The sequence below is a fragment of the Achroia grisella genome, unplaced genomic scaffold (assembly GCF_030625045.1).
Source record: "Achroia grisella isolate CSIRO2021 unplaced genomic scaffold, CSIRO_AGI_Agris_v1 utg1063, whole genome shotgun sequence".
NCBI lineage: Eukaryota > Metazoa > Arthropoda > Insecta > Lepidoptera > Pyralidae > Achroia > Achroia grisella.
The window spans coordinates 1,249,931-1,274,055 of record NW_026712567.1 but is presented as its reverse complement, the minus strand read 5'-3'; the positions used below and the strand labels follow the sequence as shown (position 1 = coordinate 1,274,055).

Sequence of the window (24,125 nt, the reverse complement as noted above, 5' to 3'; positions counted from 1 at the left end):
GTTGTGTTTAACCAAATTACGTTCGTGAAATATATAGAATTTTTATATGTGTTGGTATAATTTGCGTATTTTTCATGGTAGTTAGAGAAAACTAATTATGAGTTCTTTAGTTCTCTAAATTCATAGCATTAGTATAGATCCCAACGCAAATGATATAACAATGTCACGTACGATCCTGCTATAAAACGTCAATTATTAACTAATCTTCAAGAATGGCATCACAAATAAGCACTATCTGTAAAGTAATGGTACAAGATTCGGATTAGTCTGTAATGAAACTGTTTAATCTGTGTTGTTTTGTTGTCTGTGGCATAAATTATAATTGACAGCGGCTCAGTTTTAGAACTTCCTCCTTGAGGTGACTGACCAAGAAACAGCATAATTCTGTGTTATATATAAAACTCAAAATAAATGGAAATACACCATAGATGTCTTTCTTCAAGACATATTCCCATACTGTCCTTACAGTGTATTATGTCCGAGATTCTATACATGATGTATATTTTGGAGGTTACCACATGCACATAGGTCACGCATATACCGTACTACACCTGCACACCTACTATTTGCCTTTATAGTGGAAAATTCAGACCCCAACATATGATCACATGGCTCGGAGATCCATTGTTAGACGCCAAGTCTCCTATTCCGTATGATCAGAGAATCGTTCCTCACGTATATCGTTCCTGATACATATTGGTGTACTAACCAGTTCATTGTTTTGAGTTTCAGTGAATTTTAATTTTATGAAAATTTTCGATTTCTGTACCTTAAATTGCTTAATATTATCACTTGAAAACATAAAAATTTGTAAATGTGCGTTATTGAAATAAACGAATGTAATATATTGTACACACAAAAATGTGTAGTCTTATTAAGTTTTTTTTAAGTTCGTTTACAAAATACCGCAATTAATCATGTTTGTGCCAAATAAAGTTCAGCATACTCTACTAATAACGATTTATCAGACAGCGTGCATGATATTATGTATATATATAAATATATATACCCGATAGTGTGTTATGTTCAAATACCTATACCCCTTGACATAAATAAGTTCATGTATAAAGAAACAAAAGTTCTATTTACTCAGCCCACTTTAATTATTATTATATTATATTATATTTATGATAATCTATAATATACGACGCAGGAAGTACTATAAACCCAATTTCTCGAAATATGATTGTATATATAAAATATTGTCACGTATTAAAATAATAAGTATGTCAGAAACTACAGTTACCCATCGATTTCCTATGTAGATACGACGTTTCGATCTCATTTATAAAACGTGACATACATACTTATTATATTTCATGAATAATATTCAATATACAAGGCGTGTAAACAATTTGTTTGCATACAGTATCTATTAAATATCTAAGGTGTCTTAATAGGGTAGGGTAGTTAAAATTGATGTAATGTGTCTTAATCAATGTGGATTAAGACACATTACATCAATTTTAACTTTTTATTTATTTATATATGGTTTAGTGTTTCTTTTAAATAAAAACTATTATTGAATTTATTTTATAAAATTATTTAACAGATATTTTTGTCGTTTTTATAGTTCTAACAATGCTATATTTGTTTTATCTGGGCAATTTGCATTTGTTTGAACTGCAAAGATAAAATGCGAAAATATAAAAGATATTCCTTTAAAAATGATTTGATTATTTTAGATTTAGATTATTTTCGAGCGGATGAAAATAAAGTAATTTGACTAGTCTAGAAAGCCATTTTTTTTATTGAAGAACATTAAAATATTGGAAAATTCAGATGATAACAAAAATTTAAGCCATGTCAGTAAAGTCCGGGGCTGAGAGTTAGTGTTTGTCATGCTCAACTGCTATGGAACTGAAATGATGATGATGATGAGACGGTAATAAAAAATATACCCTGACCGTGTTTATTAACGATCAGTACATTATAACTTTGTGAGTTTTGTAGATATGGCCTATGTCGTGGAATAATGTATATTTGAAACCTTGGCTGAAAACGACACGACCTCGATGGTCTAGTGGTTTAGCACGCCGCTAGACTTCCGATGGTCAAAAGTTCGATTCCTCGCACGGTACAAACATTTGTATTCATGAGTATCATTAGTTATATTGGTTTACTATGTTATTATTTATATATTTACATAAAAAAAAATCACTTATAAATTATGTCAATACAAACATTCAAAAAATATTATTTTTGCTTTTCATAATATTAGTGTAGCTTGATTCGTTTTTTGTACCAAACGAATTATTAGGGAGGTGATATTAGGATACGAGAACATCAATATTGAGTTCACAGATACATCCGATCTCATTTATCCGTCGCCAGTTTCCCACGGCAAATATCCTATAACGATTGGCGCACCCCTGATGTTTCACAACTTCCAGTTTCAGTTCCCACCCACAACTCGTAGGTTATTGTATATATTCTTTGTATTTGATGTCCTTTTTACTACACTATATCATTGTAATGCTAAATTTATTAATATTTTTTATCATAAGTATAATAATTATAATATAGTACAGTCACGTTTAGGCAATTTTTAAACGGTACAGTTTGGTCAGGTGTTCTGGATTCAGAGAGGTCCAAATGGAAAATGAATATGTACTTAAATTATTTTTGTCTTTATAACCTTTACTGATCGCTTTATAACATTTAATACTGTATCGGTTAGTATAAATGACTTTCGCGTACTCGACCAATGATTATTGGAAATGTTTCTCCATTCCTCAATGCTATTATTAGATTTTAAATAGTTATGTCCTTTTCATATAACCAACACATTCAGTAAACTACATAAAAAAACGAGAATGTCGATTTCCGTAATTTGTAGTTAGTTGAGAATTTAAATGCTCTGTACACATTGGAGTTTTGCCTGTCGCTGGCGCCAGTGACTATCTACATAACACTTAATATACTTTCTAATCTCAGCTGTATAAATAGTGACTTTAGAAGAAAATTAATAGAAAGTACATATTAATTGTATCTATACTTGAATCAAGTATACAATGGCAGTCTTTCATCTGTCTGTCTTTGCAATCTTGATTTCTATGCCCGTCAATCTCTATTAAAGATTATCTTAATATTCATAGTGAGATTATTATCTTTCCCATTTAAATTAAAAAATATATTATAATAAATGTAGTTATAATTTATCGACAAGTAGCGTTTATTGATTGAATGATTGACCGTACTTTCTTCAGTAATTTTACCCGTTTCAATTTTCTTGTTCTTTTAGTCTGTAATAATAATAATATCCCTGAACATTTAACAAAGCGCTATCTATTCCCAATATAATCAGAGATTGTCTTACGGATACAATTTGTTATAAATACTGTATTATATAATTTGTCTATATACATGAACAATACCATGGATACTTGGATCATGTGCTACCCTTGATACCACATATCCGTTTCGGAAGACTCAGGTGTCATGACTCGTATTCTGTAATTTCACTGTTTTATCTCGACTCTTCAGCAGAAATTTCGCTTATAAACCAAATGAGCTTGACAGCTAAGTTTAGACTAAGATACCCTTCAAGACGACTTTAGAGAGTACTAAGTAAAAATATTTGATATATTAACCAAATGAAATACTACAATACAAACTGATGAATAGCGTAATTGGTTTGTGAATAGGTTGCATTATATTGCAGTATATGGTTATCGTACTGCATTATACCGAGCAAAATTCTTTGTTTTATTACAAACGATTTGATTAAATCAGTTGTGCGCGGAGTTCACAATGATACAGTATAAATACGTATGTTATTTCCCTTTTTTAAATTCAAACGTAATGATTTTTGTATTAATCGAATTCAATCTAAATGATAACTTTATTTGTCATTTGTATTCATCATAATTTACACGTTGATGCAATGTAATGACATAAAATGTGTGTCATTAAGTGTATACTAGTATACATATGTTTAAATAGTACTAGGTGGGCGAGAGGCGAGTTCGATCCAATTACCTTAATGTGTCGAAGCCACAGATCGAGGTCCTTTTTATTATTTGTCGAAGTTATTGATGTGCTATTATTTGTATACCTCACGTTTCTAACATTATTGTCAGATGCGTAATTCATTAAACTATAATTATAGTATACTATACTATAAAGCATATTTTCGATTTACAGAATTACTAAGTTATATATGAAGATAATTACTGCCACGACTTCGTTCTCGTAAACTGGGTTCGAATGAATCAAAGCGCCTATGGCTTCTGTTCCGAATGCTAAATAACACACATGATGATTGTTTAAGCCATAAAGTACGGATGACGTAACAAACTAAACTATTTTTGTATTTATATTATTAGGTAATGAATAATTTAGTTAATTATGATTTAGTTTTACATTAAATCAAAATTCTGAATTAGTAAGATATACGGCAGTAATTAATTGAATTTGAGAACCATCTAGAAGTTTGTTTATAATGCATGTATTAAATATGTATTTTCTTTGTTGACAGAAAGAAGATCGAATCGTTAGGCAGGATGACGGCGATGACGCAGGAGGAGATGGTGGCCGGCGCGAGAACTGTCGCAGCCGGGCTCGAAGCACTGCGTGCCGAGCACGCACAACTCCTTGCTGGACTTGCAGCCAATACCGACCATGAACATGAGAAGGCGTCCCTCGTTAGGAAGAGCATTGACGCCATTGAACTGGGATTGGGGGAAGCGCAGGTCAGTTGAAATTAGATTACACTAGTAATAAAGTAACATATACCGTAACACATTTTACAAAACTAGTAATTTGGTTGCATGTCCTACAGGAAATTTATAAAGTCCGTTTCAAATTTATTGTTTAGTGTACACGTGACCAAAAATAATCAAATTTACTTCTTCATAATATTACAATAGATTACAAAAATATTGCATTACATGGTAAAAACCATTATGAAAGACCTATGAGTTAATTTCCTACCAACTCTTCTCTTGCACCCACTTTTTTGTGCCTACTAAAATCTTAGTACTTGTTTGAAATTTAACTTCTTCATGTTTGTTAATTCGAGTATAGTTTATAACATTGTAACAGTCACGAGGCTCTACCATATGTTAAGAACAACAAACAAAACGTGTACAGCTGTGGTTAGAGCATGAGATTCTATCTACCGCATACTGATACAGTCAATCGTGGATGGATGGAACATGTATTATGAAAATAATATTCGTTATGTATACTTACTGGTACTCTTATTGAGTCAGTTTGAGGACGAACTTCCTAAAATTATTATCTGTATTATCTTTAAAAATCATTTTTAAATTTCAAGTCATTCTATATTCAAAATATACACATGCATTTTTTTGGTTAGGACGTTTATTGCCTAGTGGCAATAAACGTCCTAACCAAAAAAATGCAATCAATATAATCAGGTAATAAATTTGTATGACATTATAAATTGAAACTTCCTTAATTTTGGTACCTCCATATTATTCATGCCATCTACAGATTGATTATTTTGCTCTGTCAAATCCAGAGTCCGTCTAATTATACCTCTGGCAAAGTAAATTATAGACATAATAGCAATACTGTTATCTTTGTATAACGGCGTAATTCAATAAGGAATAAGATAATACTTCGTTTTGGACCATAAAATAATATAGTTCATGTATTAACAAATACGGCAAGTAAGAATTCTTATATTACGATTGTTAACTATCGTGTGACGCACCATTAATTAAAAATGGTAAAGTCAATAATCATGTAACCTGAAACGGAACGTCAGAGGCCAGAGCCAAAGTAATCTATGTGACATTGACAAGTGGATGACGGACGATTGAACGGAGGCAGCGGGAGTTTTGGAGCGAAAGTGTTGATATTATTATAAAAACAAATAAGAGATAGATAATTGTGAATATTGTAGGATTGAGGTGTTTCTCTCCCTGACTAACCAGCATTACGCCTAAGTCGTCAGGATACTAGTGATTTTAAAAGTTCAGAAGCGGTACCAATCCCGCCTACAAATTCGACTGTAAGGTAATTCTGACTAGAAGTTGTGGTAAGTGAATTTACGTTAATAACACGCATACCATTAAACGCAGTTTCTCACTTGTTTTATTGAACTTTTGGATGAATTGCTTTCTACATATTAAATAGATTTAGTATGTACGATAACTTGCGAGAGTAATGACATGACATGTAGCACGATATTGAGGTATACAATATACCTAAGAAAGAAGTATTATGAATACGTTAAGTATAGAACAACACGGCTATCTAATTAGTTTAAAATACAGAGTAACTATTGTTATGTTATTAATGCCTATGATAGAGTATGATAGGATATCAACAGATTAGAAACAGTTACATTAACTATGTTGACATACAGGTTGAACATGAGAACACATACCATGTTATACATATAAACAGTGTAATGGTATTGCTGAGTTTGTTGCTAATTCACAGTAAATTAGTCAAACTTACTGTTCAGTTTTGTGTGTTTGTTCTACGTGAATTGAATTGAAGAATTGTTATTATTTCTTTACATAGGTACACATATATGTTTGATGATCCCATTTCAGATAAATGACAATCACAGGCATAGTCCAGGTATATGTCTTGATGGTGGTTATATTCCCAAATTGAGACACTGTCATATGTATATATATTATATTGGTTGATACTTTGATATGTGTTTATTAATGAATTAATAAAGCATATTAATATAGATAGACACAGTATATTGTTGACATAAACTGATACCAGCAACATAACATGTTATATTTCATAATATTAGATATTAAAGACATTTTAGATGCTATCTCATGATTAGCTGTGAAGCTCTCAGTGAAAATAGTACTTAACTCTGATAGTACAATTATTATATTTATTTCTTGCTGTGTTTTGAATTTTATATATATAGCAATGGCTAACAATTGGTAGTAAACTCCAATGTTAAAAAACCGAATAACTGTAAACTATTATTATTAATAGTTCCTTATTTAATCATTATTTAGTATAAAATCCAATTGAGATCTATTAGGATCCTCAAGGTTATCATAATCATATGATATTGATTATTAATGTGTTGAAAAAGCACCTAGAAATGATATCCAATTCCTCAAAGGTGTCATATTATGCTGGAATTATATATTATATGTATGCTCAGATTGAATGTATTATATGTTTGAGCAATTGGTTCACTTCTTTGATGCTTCTCTTGAAATTCATTAGAATGGCCCTTAGCAGCCATTGTTGATCAATAAAGGTACTTAAAGGTCCTGTGCAGGTACCTGTAGCTATGTACATTTGTCATTTGAGACAATGTTTAGTAAGTGAGTGTTGGAATTTATAAGCACCACATTAATATGTGACATGTTAGAAAGTGATAGATTACAGGTAAGACTATTCTTACATGGTTCAGTTTTATAATTTATGAAGTTGTCTTTTAACCTAAAGAAAAGCTTTTGGTAACTCCAGAAATGAATGTTATTGGCTCTTGATTGTATTATTGATTGTACAAGAAACCTGTTGAATTTTCTAAACAATACTTGAGCAACAAGCTTGTCTTTAAATTTACTATTAGTGTTATGAATATGAATAAAAGTTTTTGGAAATAAGTTAATATTTGTGTACATACAGAATGTTTGGATATATATATTGAGTCGCAACAGTGAGAGTATTTGCCTTTTGATGAGTTATAACTCTCCATACAGTAAATTGCACAAAATGTCATGATTTTATAATATGAATATGTACAACATACGACAATTGTTATCACAATAATGAAAATAGACTATTGTAATATATTGCAATGTATTGCTATATTGTCCAATCTTGTGTAGTGCATAAGCTAATGAACTGAAGATTTGCTGCAAGGATCTGAGCTTAAGTTATCCATTGAGTTTTATTATTTAGTGTCATTTGTAGAATGACAGTACTAAGAAACTATAAAGTGGACAGATTCATTGTTAAATCTGTATTGGAATTGAAATGTGAACCAAGGAGGAAATCATTGTTTAAATTCAAATTGTATTATATATTTGTGAAGTACAGATAATAAAAAAAAAAAATAGAATATATAGAATATATTATTGAATATTAATATAAATAAATGTATATCAGAAGATGATAATAACTGATTTAAAGCATTCACGAGTTAATAATGAACTCATCTTGAAGTTAGCACATGGATTGTGTCAAACAGTGTGGTCTAGAATTGTGAAATTTGGATAATAAACTTTATAATTCAGATATTATGGCAGGAAAATGGAAATAAATGAGTGCATAGCACTCTTTTGTTGTATATAGGTATGGACAGATGGGAGAGAATTAAGTGAATACATGTAAACTGTGATATGGTGAAATAGAGGAGAAAGGAAAAATTGGATACTATTTTTAAATGGTTTATGTAACTTACCTTTTATGTATTTGTATACTACAGGATTATAAAATATTTTATGATTTGACTAATGAAGTTTCTGTATATTAATTAGTTATTATTAAATAGTCTCTGTGGGAGGCAATGTTAAGATATTCAAAGTACATAAGCTTTAAAATTATTATAGAGGAAAATTATGAGACACAGACAGACAAGATTGTTAGGAAAGTAAAGAGATATGGATATTCTAGAAAACTTTGCTGATGACCTTGGTAATGTGGTTATTAATAGGCTGCATAACTTTCCATGCATGGAAATTCGTTCCCATTCTATACAACCGTTATATATTTATGAGAATTCCTGATTGTTGGTGTTTTATGCTATGCCTTTATAAGCATGTGGTTTGTTTTATTTAATATAACTTTGTTACCAAAGAGGATGAGACTGAAGTTAGTCGGTTTTATGAAGATAGCACTTCTATACTGTGGCAAGCTTCCAATTATCTTCTGTGAATCTACTGTACTGTAGAGGACAGTGCATGGTGATTTCGGTATAGCTATGACAGGAATATATAAGTAAAAAAAAAAAAAAAGAATAGGAAAAATCCTCAATATATTGTGAACACAAGTTAATCACTGCAAATGTAACTTAGATTGAAAGTGAGAGGTTGGTATCCGTTGGGATGAACAGTGATTCACAAGCACAGTATCAGTATAATTTATAGAAGAAAAAAATATATAAATAGTAATGATTCAAAAGAAAATTGTATCATATGTACAGGTATAAATACATATAGTAATGCCTATTTAACATTTAAATAGTATTGTGATTGATTGGATAGTAGGACGCCATATAATGAAATGAAAAATTTATAAGCCATATATATATATATATAAGAAAATGGCAGAGACGACAGACAAAAGAAACGTAGGACAGCAGAAAAAAAGATAAGCAGATGACATAAGAAAAAAAAAGGAAACAGCAGGAGAAGACTGGATGCAAACTTCCACAGAGAGAGACATGGATAGTCAGTATGGACGAGCTGGTTTATGAATATGGATACTGGCGTAATTTATGAGATTTTTATATGGTTTACTGATGGATAATAAACTACTTTATGAATAGCATATATGTAGAATGAAAAATAAATACTGCATGGTCTAAGTTGTAAGTTTTACATGTTATAGAGAATTATTTGTTGAGAAAATGTTTGCGAGCTGAGCCATTGTTCTTTAATTATAATGGTATTATAGTGAATACAAATTTAAGAAGCACAGGTAGTTAAAAGAAAAACAAAAACAAAAGGACAATTGATTGTTGTTAAATGTATGAGCATTAAAGTTTTGAAAAGTGTACATGGGTATACTAGATTTAAGTTGAAAGGATCCTATTGAACCTATAACTGTTTTAAGAGACCTTTATATCCAATGCAAATAAAATGAGAGACAATATAAGTTGTGGAAGTAAGGCTATATCTGACAATTTAATCCCAGGAATATATAAGAAAAGTTACTAGAGGATATAAATGAAAGTTAAGATATAAGAAAGTTAAATATTGTTAACAATAGATTACAGTTTACAGTTATAAATTACTGTTGTAGATGGTTTTGCCAATTTTATTAATTTCTAGTTAACCTTTGTTAAATCTTGAGATATTGTATCTATTAAGATTTTAATTGGTTGAAAAAAAAAAAAAGAGTATAATCGAAGCGTATAATGCTAAATTAACGAGCATGTAAGAATTGTTGGTATACATGTTGACTCAATTGACTGGAATATGAGATTGGATGTGTTGTATTTAGACCATTGTCACTTTTGACATAACTGTTGAGTTGAAGTAAAATAAAAGTGTTAACTAAGGCTTTTAATAGTAAACTCATCAACATATAAGAATTGATGTTGTCACTTGCATAGCATACGAGAACGGATGTATTAAATAAGTGAGGGTGTTTTAATGTTGAATTGTACAAAATTACAGGTGTAGAGATATTGGAAGTTTATAATAATAACGGTGATGTTGTTTTCAAATATTTGGTTGATATTGATCAGATAAATAAGATTGAATTAAATTTAAAGCGTTGTCTTTGACGACGACGGAAGTTAAAATTTTTATAAGTAATGATCAACGCAATCAAATGCTGGGCATTTGATTCCATAGATTAGTCTGAGCACCTATATGCACTTGTATGTGTGGCTGAACGCCCTTTGGAGAAATCGGATTGACTATTGTACTAACTAAATAGTTTAAATTGAAATTAATCCTTTCAGAATTGATTTTATGTGTCTGTTGTAATTAATGGGAAATTAGAAGAGGTGCTAATTTATAGAACCCAGACACCGTATACAGACACTTTAGAAATATTATGAATAAAGCGCTCGAGGTGTACAAGATAGTTACACTGCAAGATTGTAGTAAGGACGATCACAAGGTAAAATTTGATACACCTCTATGGAAAATAGTCGGTAAATATACGCGGTGAAGAGTTGTACATGAACGAATAGATCTGAAAGATTAAGGAATGCTAGTGATACAATGATGAGTTACAATCGATGACAAGCTGAATTATGAGCAAAATGGCTAATAGAACGGGCGGTTGATATGACAATGAAAAATGATTTGCAATACTTTGATGAAATTATGAGATTAATATAATAATCATATTACTATGAATACGATTTATGGATTTTAAGGTAAATGATGGTGATTTAGATTTGATGATATACTGATGAGATGATTGCGCTGAGATCGCGGCTGATGGTTCCGTATACGTTAGTTCACGGAGAAAATGGGGATCCGCGTGTGCTCAATGCGACGTACAACGAACGACTCGCTTTTTGTTGATGCTACTCAAGATTTGGTAGATAATAATAGGAGTAGGGTATGTGGTAGTAATATATTGCATGTTCGTTCAGAAATTGGTAGATACTAGATATATACCAACCAGATATATAATTCGAATTTGGTACATAATTAAATTGAATTAACTTATGATTAAACGTTATAAAGTCCTTTAAAGCGTTGGAGAAATAGTAAAATGGAACCAAGAAATCCAGTTCTTAAAGATATGTAATAGAATAAAAAGTAATAGTAAATTTTGATGGGAGTGCATATAACCCATAGTTGAGTTGCAATGTAGAGCACTTGAGGCTGAAGTAAAAATAGCATAGTACCATAAAGAATATGACTAGTTGGAGGCCGTAACTCCTTGCGTGCGCAAGCGGTGAATGCCTCATTGAGAAAATGACCAGTTGTTAAATATTTGATGTGTTTCAGTTGGAGGCCGTAGTTCCTTGTGGCGGCAAGCAGTGGCTGAGTCTAATGAGAATCTGACCAGTTTGAGGCCGTAGCTCCTTGTGTGGGCAAGCGGTGGCTGAGTCTAATGAGAATTTGACCAGTTTGAGGCCGTAGCTCCTTGTGCGGGCAAGCGGTGGCTGAGTCTAATAAAATCCAGATCTGTTGAGACCGTAGTCATAGTGGGCAAGCGGTGGCATTTTTTTAATGTTTTCTTTTAACAGGTATTTCACTAATTAGCTAGGCAGCCGTGTTTGCAGAGATGCTGACTAGTACCTGGTGTGAAAAATTAAGTGATACAACTTAAGGCGGAAAAATATAACAAAGACTGAATTCATGATGTTGAAATGTAATGTGTAGTTGTCAGTGGCAACTTTCATATTTTAAGTATGTAAAGTATCTCAAACTAAATTTTATATGATTTTAATTTTATTATATTACCCGATGTTAACTGTTATGATAATATCGAATGAGGCCCTTCGATAACGTTGGATGGCCGAAGTGGCTACGAATACCATCGATTAAATATAAAGTGAATAGTAGGCTTACTAAACTCACGTTCGTTTGACGAAAGTTAGTAATTCGTTTTATGGAAATTGCGCAAGGTTTTACAACAAACTCCCAGAGTCTGTACTCAATTTGCCAGAAAAAGAAATCAAATGTGTCATAAAATATTTTCTTTAAAAAAAAAAAAACTTATTATAAAATTGAAAAATTTATAAATGTCATCATTTATAAATCAGTGTTTTTTTTTAGAAAATATCTAACTTGAAATTCATAGCGCTGTCAATGTTGTCTGATTGAACTGAGATTAAGTGCGTAGCGGTTTTTATGTTGATTGCCGCACGCCTAATCCTTGTTGTTAATTAAATATAAGTAAATCAATATTTATTTAAAAGAGCAACACACAGGTTTCTTGTTTATTCTTCTTGTGATGAATCTGCGTTCTGAATAAGCGATAGATTCAAAAATCTTGACTACTCAAAAGTGCTTATATTAAGTTTGTTTGAATAAAGATTATTTCTATTTCACATTAATCTGGAACAGTGGGTTTTGGTTTATGTTAAACTGGTGTTGTAAAGAAAATTGAGATCAGTATCTACAATCATTTATAGTTCCCTAAATGTACAGGGTTCAAAGGGTGCAATAGATTACTTGACCAGTGAGCTGATGGTATTGTTAAGTAAATCATAACTGAAATTCAATGAATTATGTTATATTAAAATAATTCTCTGGTAAATCAAGAGTATCGTCGAAGTAAAATAGTAGTAGTAGTATTGAGGGTATTAGAACCACTTGAATAATATTGACCTGTTATTTTCTATTGGTGAGGTGAAGGCAGGCAGCGATTTTGTTCTAATTTTATGTCACGAGAATAATACTTTCTCTTTATATTTTTTTCTCTATATATGTAGGTAATTAAGTTTTACCTTTTGTAATGTGATATGTTAAATTTATCCGTTAAAATATTCAAGATGAGAAATGTCAAGTTCTATTTTGGAGGTATAAAAAAAAAATGCAATGTTCATAAGATCGGAAACTTACATTGTGATGGTGATATGTTACAGTCTGACTCATAGAAGTCAATCACCGCCAAATAATTGTTTGTTACTCTAAAAGGTTGTTCATGTTTTTGGGTGATTTGGATTATGTAAATTAATATATGTTATGTTATATTTTGTGCATTCTGAATGCATGCCGAAACTTAGCTCTGTTAGTATTGATTTTAGATTGTAAACCTTTGACAGTATACTAAGATAGTCAATGTTATGAAAGTAATGTGTATCTTTAGTTTATTTAGTAAAGTATTTGTTATATGATCCTGTAGACACTATATCCTTTGATAAGCATGACTACGCTCATCAGTTACCTATGTGTCTGGGCCAGACACTATTGCAGGATGGCCGACTGTTAACTATCGTGTGACGCACCATTAATTAAAAATGGTAAAGTCAATAATCATGTAACCTGAAACGGAACGTCAGAGGCCAGAGCCAAAGTAATCTATGTGACATTGACAAGTGGATGACGGACGATTGAACGGAGGCAGCGGGAGTTTTGGAGCGAAAGTGTTGATATTATTATAAAAACAAATAAGAGATAGATAATTGTGAATATTGTAGGATTGAGGTGTTTCTCTCCCTGACTAACCAGCATTACGCCTAAGTCGTCAGGATACTAGTGATTTTAAAACGATATCATCATAATCATTAATGATGATAAACTCGGAAGGTAAGAAGTTCATTGGAAGTATTCTCATGACCGTAGTGACTAATGAATGACACATTATTTTCACGAAAAATTTTCTATTATTCCAATCTCCTTCCAATAGTTTTTCTAATGACAGACTTCTGATATTACAAAACATAAAGAACTGTACAGCGGAATTAAAAACCTTATTCTTTTCCTGATGTCGGTTAAAAAGAGGTCGAGGTAGTCATAAAAGTAAACTGCAAATGTGCTGAAAAATAATAAATGCTGTCTTAGATCGAAAAATCTTTATCTTCTTGAAGCGCTCTCTGTACCAAAATGAGAGCCCTAAAGGTGTCAGTTTGTCCCACATTCAAGCCTTTAAGGACTTCCCTTAGAAGCATCATTTAGGTCACCTTCATTTCACAAATAGCCTCTAGGGATAGTGTGATAGCGGAGACTTGGTATTTTAGCTCGTTGATGTACCAATAGTGCCTCGCGGTTTTACCTGCTGTTTAGTTTAAAAGGAATGGCGGTCAATCTTGATCTTTGCATTGCATCACCCATCCACCCACGCAATTACGATTTTTCTTATACAGTTCATACCTCGTTCTTTTAGGCCCCATAAATCATAGTTGAAAATTTAAATAATCAAATATGTATTAGTTTAACAATTGTTGGGGATCCTAAATAAATGTAAAAATATTTAAGTCTCTTATTATTCTTAAAGAATATTGCGAAAAAAAGTTTGTCAGGTTTATATATTGATTTAAATGAGAATACAATAAACATGTACTCTTAACCAATTTTGAAATTAATTGTAAAGATTTTTTTAGGAACATATACTAAAAGTTACGGTAGCATTGTTTTAGAATCTAAATTACAATTATTATTATTTATCTCTCTAATTACATTGCAACCACGCATAAGACTTAAGTACCGTTAAACCTTGATCTTCTTATTGGTATATGTTACTAGATGTTACGCGCGGCTTCATGTGCTTTTTTGAGATGAAAGATAGCCTATCTTGATTTTTTCATGAAGATCTGTTTAGTATTGAATAGATAAGAAAAAGTAGACACTCGCTATATTATAGAGTATTAGTGTGGATAAATAATGTGGAAAGGTTAACATAATGTACAAAGGTGGACAAAGGAAACCACAATATAATCTCCCCTCTATTGAGAGCACCTCTACATATGATAAATATACTCTACTGTCGCCATGTCTCGTTACGTAGTGCGTCATCTCCTTTATTAACTCTCCCCCATGTTTGCTTTAAATCGTTGGAGTGTTTGCGTATTTTTCATTTAGCAAAAAATGTTTTGCACAGGTTTTATACATTTTTTTTATTTTCAACCTCAGACACAAAAAGAGGACTGCTTATGTTTTGACTTGTCTGATTATTTGTCTGTGGCATCGTAGCTCCTAAATAATTGGACCGACTATGATGCTTTTTTTTATTTGAAAGCTAACGTCATCGAATACAATTTTGCGTTATTGTTTTTGTATTGGAATTTGACGTACCAATGTTCATATTAAAAATTTATCAAACAAACATCAACATAATACGAAGAGAACGAGTAAAAATACTATGAATATATTTTTACACTTAAAACGAAACAGCCATTATTATTACTAGAGTTCTGACTATAGAGAGAGATAATGAATAGTTAGTATTTCCATTTATAAAACAAACACATTTTTCAATGTTGACTGTATCTACATTACTGAGCAACAAAATAAAATAATCATGTTAGACAACACTTGTAGAAACTCGAATTTCATTCAAAATACATTCTAATTTGCCTCAATCTATATCGATGTAAACAATTGTTAGACATTAAACTGGTGAGTTATAAACTCACCAGGTAACTTGCTACAGGTAAATATAATAATGTGGTTTCTATTATATTTCTCAGGATTCGATTATCTATATATTAATACGTGAAACAAAAACTGTGTGTCCTTTTTGGCGAAAATTGTGCGGACAGATGAGTATAAAATTTCGTACACCTATAGTTTATATAGAAAAGTGAAGAATGCACATATATTTTAAAAATTATTTATAAAATACATTAATAAATTCAATAAAATAAACATTACATACAGTACCATGATTTGACAGACACACGTATTGATACTATAACGCAATATATAATAGTTGAATTGTTATTTCTAGTTGAAAGATATTTTTGTATTTTTTATTATGGTGTAATTTTCACCACTGGTACTATAAATGTCTCAGTCAAAAACACTCTTTGTTTTGTGTATAAAAATATTCTCATAGTACTTTCTAGTCGTTTCTTAGTCCAATGTGTTGATGTTTGTAGTCTTTGACATGGATGTGTGAACGACCAATTCAAATACATCATCAGGTAGACGTAGAAAAGTAATCGTTATATTCATATTAATTTATGTATAATAAATAACTAGTTTTACCCCGCGGTATTGCCCGAAAAAGGGTAAAATGTTAATCTAGAATTTGATCTATCCGTGTGCCTAATTTTGAATCGTCGAGTAGTTTTGGTGTGAAGCAATAATAAACATGTCGCCGTCTATCGTCGCAAATCTATCCTCGTTCATTATTATTGGTAGGAACTACTAGTATAGGAGAAGTACTTTGTTTTGCGATTTCATCCAGTTTAATGTAAAATAATTAGGACGCCCGAGCTATAACTTCGTTATTACTTAGCGTTTCATTTGCTGTTAAACTTCAGGTTATGGTGTAATGTTAAATAGAATATATTAAGCAGACAGATAAGATCCAGTCAGAATAAAAAAAACATTCTGACTGAATTACAAATGGCCTGCGAACCAGCAGCCAGCAACAAGTCAATGCGGCGATCTCGGTTGAAAACTTCTATAATTGTTAAGGTAGCCGTATTATGGAAAATTTAGTGACCGTGATATGAAATAATTCATGAAATTAGGCTTTGGCTAGCTGAGTATAAACCAGGCAGGATACCTGAAAACCTGGATAGTGAGCCTAAATACGGAAACGGATTGCCTAGCCCGAAACGGACAGGACGTATTATGTGATGGCCTTTTGTAATGATCAATTTTGGTAATTATTTTCAGGTTATGATGACCTTAGCTTCCCACCTTCAGCTGGTTGAAGCGGAAAAACAGAAGCTGCGTACTCAAGTCCGCAGGCTGTGTCAGGAGAACGCTTGGCTCCGTGATGAGCTGGCAGCGGCACAGCAGCGCCTCCAAGCTTCTGAACAACGCGTCGCTCAGCTTGAAGAGGAGAATAAACATCTCGACTTCATGGCTTCCATACGGTTAGTCAAATGTTTATGTTATGCTAAATTTTAACCAGATGCAAAACGCTGCATTTCTGCTGCACATTAGAAATATTTTATTATAACGTATGTTGTGCTGACGGTGCATTTGACTAATCTTGGTTCTAATAAAAATTTCCAGACGTTTGTCTAGTATTTCCCCCAATTTTGTACTAAAATAAAAATTCAGGTTTTCAAGATAAGTCTTCTCAATGTAGAAGTATTTGTATCTACTGACCTTTTTTTTAGGCCCACTAGATCTACAAAAGCTCTTGTTGCTTTTTTATAATTCTATGGCTTTTTTTTTTAATTTTGACCGCGTCTTACGCAGCTTTTACTAATTTTATCTTGTGTTCTTAGTTTTTTAGATGTACATAGACGTGTCATAAGCCCCCCGTATTTCCATCTTTATTTTACCCATACAAACCATGTTTGTTCCGAAATTTTCCGCAATGGACACAAAATCCCCTAAATGAAGCATTCCGGCATTAAAGAAATTTAGATTGATTTGACTGTTTAATCCTTAGACAACACATATTTTTTATTTTCATTCATACCGATTTAAAAGATTAATGTGCAAAACACGAATACGGTACTATAGCGTAGTATGTTTCTTGATAAATGTCTTAATTATATAATTACAAATTTATTATCTTGTTATTAGGCTGATACATTTTATTAGAATATAATGTACACATTTACCTTACCTAATACAAACGTAAAAATTAGACTTTGTGATTAAAATAATAATGAATCGATTAATATAGATTATATTCATTATTATCAGTCAGAATCTCAATTTTAAATTTATAGCAGCTAGAGTAAAGACACTGATAAATCCATCTATTGTTGTTTATTTTGTACGTAATATTTCTTTATATAAAAATAATGTTGTAATAAACCAAGAAATAAATAAAAATTGTCAACTAATGTTATTAATATAAATAAAAATATATATATAATATATAAAATATATATATAATATATAAAATATATAAATAATACATAAAAATCTCGTGTCACAGTACTTGTTATCGATATTTCTCCCAATAGTCTTAACCTACTTTTATAAAATTTGAGTGTATTTTGGTAGGTTTAAGAATAGGCTACTCTTTATTTTTTTTATTATTTCTAGGCCCTCTCCAGAAACTATAAGTACCATACATTAAGTATTCTCTATCACAATATCTTATACAGAATTAGTAATCTTATACAGGGTATGCCAATCAGACAGTCACAGTATTCATGAAATTAAACAAATAATATTTCGTATAGACTTTTTCTTGGTAAAAGTCTTTCAATTTCATCTGTCTTCTATCCTGGCTACCCTTTTCAATCAAATTTGTAATTAGCTTTTATCAAAACTAGTATTTATCTAGCAGCCGATTTATTTTTTAGTTATTGATAATATTCAAGTGATATGAACAGTGTAAGGTTCTCTGATATTAATGTCCTCAATTAAATTCCTAATAAATCACGTTTATAAATATTTATATATATAAATTCCTAATAAATCCTTTCTATTGAAAAGATATTGTTTGTCGCCTAATTCCAGTAAAATATTAGATACGCCACAAAGGAAAAAAAAATCATAAAGTTACTATTTCTAAAATGACTCAATATAGTACAAGTGCACTATTTATACTAGGTTTTACCTGCGACTTCTACATACATATTAATTGGCCGAGATGAAGCACTACCCCATTTTAAATACTGTAAATGTAATATAAACGATTATTTGAACAAAAAGATAAGTATACAAAAACACACGCGTTTATAAGATCAACAAGCATTAAAATGTTACGTAAAACGCAATCTATTTATGGACATGTAATAGATTGACCTAGTTCCTTTATCACAGAAGTATTAATTGCACGCGAGGCAATAACCTCTTGAGAAGATATTTGAAGTTGCCCAACAATTATTTCCTGAATATCATTTAATTAAGCTCTTATAATTTGATTGTTCATTAATATCGATCAAGAAACATGACCATGATATAACAAGTGAATGACATGGTAACATTAATTTTCATTCATTATGCGCTACATTGACTTGCAAATCGATTTGTTTTGTTGTTTCTTGGAATCAAACCAGACTACATATAGGTATATTATATATAAATATTTTAGTAATTTACAGTAATGATGTTTAAATTAAGACTCGACTTATATATTTAGATATTACTTTTTATAGTATAGTTTGATGGTGAGTCTTATTTATGCTCCTAAAAGTTTCACTCATGTGTGATCGACTTCTTTTCATCTCCACAAAATCAAAACGGGTCTCAAGGGGATCAAAGTCTAATATAAAAGTTTGTTAGATAAACTTGAATTAAACATCTGTATACATATCACAACCTGTTAAAAAAATATATTATAAAACCTTTAAAAGGCAAAAGCACCCTTATTTTTAGTACGGTCGCTGAAAACGCCATTGTCTGCAGTCTGCTACCCTTTTATTTATGGATGTAACCCACATGATCCCTCCTTCACAATATAAATAAAAGAGGTTCTTATATTATTGTTATATATAGCAGTATATATTAATAATTAAAACAGACCTACTAGTATGTAATCGGAAAGAATTAAATAAAAATGATATTTTTTTAAACGGTAGAATAATAATAATAAGGGTATAAAACCATTAACATATATATATGTATATTACATTAACGCATATAACACCAGCCCTCTATTGATAGAAATATATGTGAAAGTGCTTCTAATTATATCTCTTTTTTACCTCACGACGAAACTACAATCTCTGAAATGGCTGGACCGATTATGACGGACTTTTTTTTGGCAGGTAGTTGATGTAATAAGGAGTAACTTAGGCTACTTTTATTTTAGAAAAATAAAGTTAATTTCCACGCGGTCGAAGTCGCGTGTAATGCTAGTTATTATTATTATATATAACTACTGCGCCCGTGGTTCCACCCGCGTTAAATTTCAATAAAATATATAGCCTATGGGCTATTCCGATGCAGCTATATTACAATAAAGTTTTAGTATTTGTATAAAAGAGTAACAAACATCCATACTTACAAACTTTCGAGTTTATAATATGTATTATTAACATAGTACTTTAACAGCTTCAGCAGAGCTTCCTCGCCGTTTTTCAGTTAGTATAGCTGTAAAAGCTATACTAGTTGAAAGACGGCCATAACTCTGTATTTTCTAATTACGTTACAACTACATAATGAATTTATTGCGGTTTCTCCACTTTCTGATTTCTTGGATGGCTTTAAGCTGTAAAACTTAGCAATTAATTTTATGTAAACAATTTAAGAGCGTTCGAAAGCGAAGTCCCGTAGCATTTGCATTAACTATCAAATTAAAAAAAATAACTTAAACTCTACTCACAGTATTTGATTGAAACGACTAACTAGAACACTGCTTACTTTGATGGTCGCAGATTGCAAACATTTGTATTCATAAATATGATTGTATTGGTGTATGCTATGTATCATCATCATCATCATCGCAGCCCGGAAGACGTCCACTGCTGGACATAGGCCTCCCCCAAAGATCTCCACGACGATCGATCCTGCGCTGCTCGCATCCAATGCCTTCCCGCGATCTTGACCAGATCGTCGGTCCACCTTGCTGGAGGCCTTCCCACGCTGCGTCTTCCGGTCCGTGGTCGCCACTCGAGGACTTTACTGCCCCAACGGCCATCTGTCCTACGAGCTATGTGCCCTGCCCATTGCCACTTCAAAGTCGCAATTCTTCGGGCTATGTCGGTCACTCTGGTTCTTCTGCGGATCTCCTCATTTCTGATTCGATCACGCAGAGAAACTCCGAGCATAGCCCTCTCCATTGCCCTCTGAGTGACTCTGAGCTTGTTGATGGGGCCCATAGTTAGCGACCACGTCTCTGTTCCGCAAGTCATCACTGGCAACACATATTGGTCGTAAACCTTCGCCTTGAGACACTGCGGAAATTTGGACGAAAAGATATATCGGAGCTTCCCGAACGCTGCCCATCCGAGTTGGATTCGACGATTGACCTCTTTCTCGAAATTGGATCTACCTAGCTGGATAGTTTGCCCTAACTATACGTAGTGATCGACATTTCGAGTGTAGAATCTCCGATTGTTACGGGAGCAGGTACGACATGGACGTTTGACATAATTTTCGTCTTGTCCATGTTCATTTTAAGACCTACTCCTTGTGAGACTCTACTGAGGTCTTCGAGCATTTTGCTAAGGTCTTCCAGGGTCTCAGCCATGACCACGATATCGTCGGCAAATCGAAGGTGATTGATGTACTCGCCGTTAATGTTGATGCCCAGCCCGCTCCAGTCCAGAAGCTTGAAGCATCTTCCAACGCAGCGGTAAGCAGCTTTGGCGATATGACATCGCCTTGTCTGACACCTCGCTGCAGTTGGATATTCTTCGAATTCTGGTCGTGGAGGCGAACTGACATAGTGGCGTTTTCATACAAACATTTCAACGCTTCGATATATCGATAGGCAATTTGGCACCGCTGGAGAGACTGTAGCACAGCCCACGTCTCGATCGAATCAAAGGCTTTTTCATAGTCCACAAACGCCAAGCAAAGTGGCAGGTTGTATTCTTCGGTCTTCTGAATTACCTGCCGCAGCGTATGAATGTGGTCTATGGTACTGAAGCCTTTTCGGAACCCGGCTTGTTCGGGAGGCTGGAAGTCGTCAAACCTGCGCGCGAGACGATTCGTGATGACTCTCGAAAACAACTTATAAACATGGCTCAGCAGTGTTACCGGTCTGAAATTCTTCAGAAGCGATTTGTCTCCCTTCTTGAAGAACAGAACCACCACACCCCTTTGCCATGCTTGAGGCGTTTTGCCCTCGAGGATGACGGAGTTGAATAGCTTCTGGAGGATTCGTAGAACAGGTCTACCTCCAGCCCTCAGAAGCTCAGCAGTAACTCCATCATCGCCCGGCGCCTTGTTGTTTTTAAGTTGTTTAAGAGCCATACCAATCTCGTACAGGCTGACGTCCGGGATATCTTCGGTATAGTGTCGGGTTAATTTGGCTCTAGGGTCTTTCGCCGTGTTGTTAACAGGTGCCCGTGTTGTCGTGTATAACTGTCCATAGAACTTCTCAATTTCCCTCAAAAGTTCGGGTTTAGACGAAACGATCCTGCTGTCATCCGTCTTAAGTCGCGTCAGCTGGCTCTGTCGGGCAGCCAGATCCCTGTTAAAGACTTTTGGGCCCTTGTTTCTCTCAATAGCCTCCTTTACACAATTTGTGTTAAAGTGGCGTAAGTCACGAGTCAAGGACTTAGAGATCTGCCTGCTAAGTTGCCGATACTGAGAAGCGTCAGTCGGAGACTGCAGGACCATACTTCGCCTTTCATCCATCAATTTGAGGGTAGAGATAGATATTTTTCCGGTTCTTTCTGCGCGGCGGGTTTTGAAGTGCTTAGACCCAGCCGCACGGACAGTTTCCACGAACCTGTTGTTGTAATGTAATAAATAATGCTATGTATAAAATATATTGATTTACAAAAAAATATTTAAGGATTTTCTATCACGTTACATAGTTGACTCCATAACACAAGATCTGCTTAGCTTTTGATGAAATGTCGATATTTGTGGACAATTTAGTCCAGATATATTATTTATTATATTATTTATTATTGTTAAATAAAATTAAAATATCAGTAAAAATCACTTTTTACGCTAATATAATTATACAAACAGCTAATATTTTTTGTATTATGAAACATCAAAAAACAAGATTATATGTAAAAAGTTTCTAGTTAGTTAGCTCTTTAGATGCTTTTGATAATGAACGTCGAAATCTTCTGTCTAAAACTCGTCTAATTGTTTAATAATCCATTTGAGAAGCTAAATTAAGTTGTTTGTAAATGCTCGAAGCAATTTTTTCAAACTGACGTGGTGTTTGCAAACAATTACTAAGATCTATTTTTAATACATTCTGACATAATGCTTATGTAGAATAGTCACAATGAAACTGCACATAGTGATAAGCAGAACTTTGAGAATATCGTTGAAAAATATTGGGTTTACGTTTTACTAAAATCAATGTACCTAGTAACTAGTGCTGACTTTAAAATATACATTGGTATGAAATGTTTCGATTGCATATTTCTCATTTTTTATAACATGCTGCTACAGATCAGCATGTTATAAAAAATGAGAAATATGCAATCGAAACATTTTATATCAATGTATATTAGTTTGCAGTAAAACGAAATGGACATTTATTGTTTATGTTTTAATAACTTAATTTTAAACCTTAAGTTTATACCAATCTCACCTCATCTTTTGGCCTGCGGTTTGTAATTCTGTAAGTAGTAATATGAAACTTTCTTTTTTAGGAAATATGACAGTGATGTGACTGAAGAGTCTGAGAACAGCCGCAGTGGACAGAGCGAGAACAAGCGCGATGATCCAATGGTGGATCTGTTCCCAGATGATGACCACGAGGACAATAGAACAAATAAGTGTAAGTTACTATACTATTCTAACCCATTACTATTCAACATTAATGGATTTTACTGCAATATTTGGAAAGTAATCTAGAGACGATTCTTTTATAGTTTCCAAATATTGCAGTAAAATCCATTAATGTTGTATGAATCCAGTGTGTCCACAGTCAGAACAATTTGAATGCTAAGATTATGTATAAATGATAAGTTCCGGACTGTTTTCTAACTTGATTGATTGAATACACAATGCTTGAGTGTGGACTGATTCTTACTTGTGTGTAAATACACACATACAAAAATATAATTTTCTGATTCTTACTTGTGTGTAAATACACACATACAAAAATATAATTTTACCTTTAGTACACCCAAATGGGTGTACTAAAGGTAAAATTATATTTTTGTTCCTTATATGGATGCGGAGTGGTCTAAAATGTTGATGGTTGTATTGTGACCTATCGTACAAAAGCCCTACTGCCTACTCTATCCTATAAACCTGTCCATTATACCACTGGTCGGGCGGTTACATATCTTACATAGTCGTGTCTTACAGTATGATAGGGGTAAAAACAGTTAAAACGTTGTA

General features: G+C 32.6%; 1 protein-coding gene across 7 annotated transcripts in view; it reads left to right on the top strand.

Moving 5' to 3' along the window:
• The window catches only part of LOC131841267 (kinesin light chain), a 59,558-nt gene that overhangs the window by 17,454 nt on the left and 17,979 nt on the right, over nucleotides 1-24,125 (top strand). For all 7 annotated transcript variants that reach the window (XM_059189606.1, XM_059189591.1, XM_059189583.1 and 4 more), the window contains 3 exons: nucleotides 4,481-4,694; nucleotides 16,896-17,098; nucleotides 23,429-23,556. In XM_059189606.1, coding sequence (XP_059045589.1) covers nucleotides 4,481-4,694; nucleotides 16,896-17,098; nucleotides 23,429-23,556 — 545 coding nt within the window. The remainder of the gene's footprint in view (nucleotides 1-4,480; nucleotides 4,695-16,895; nucleotides 17,099-23,428; nucleotides 23,557-24,125) is intronic.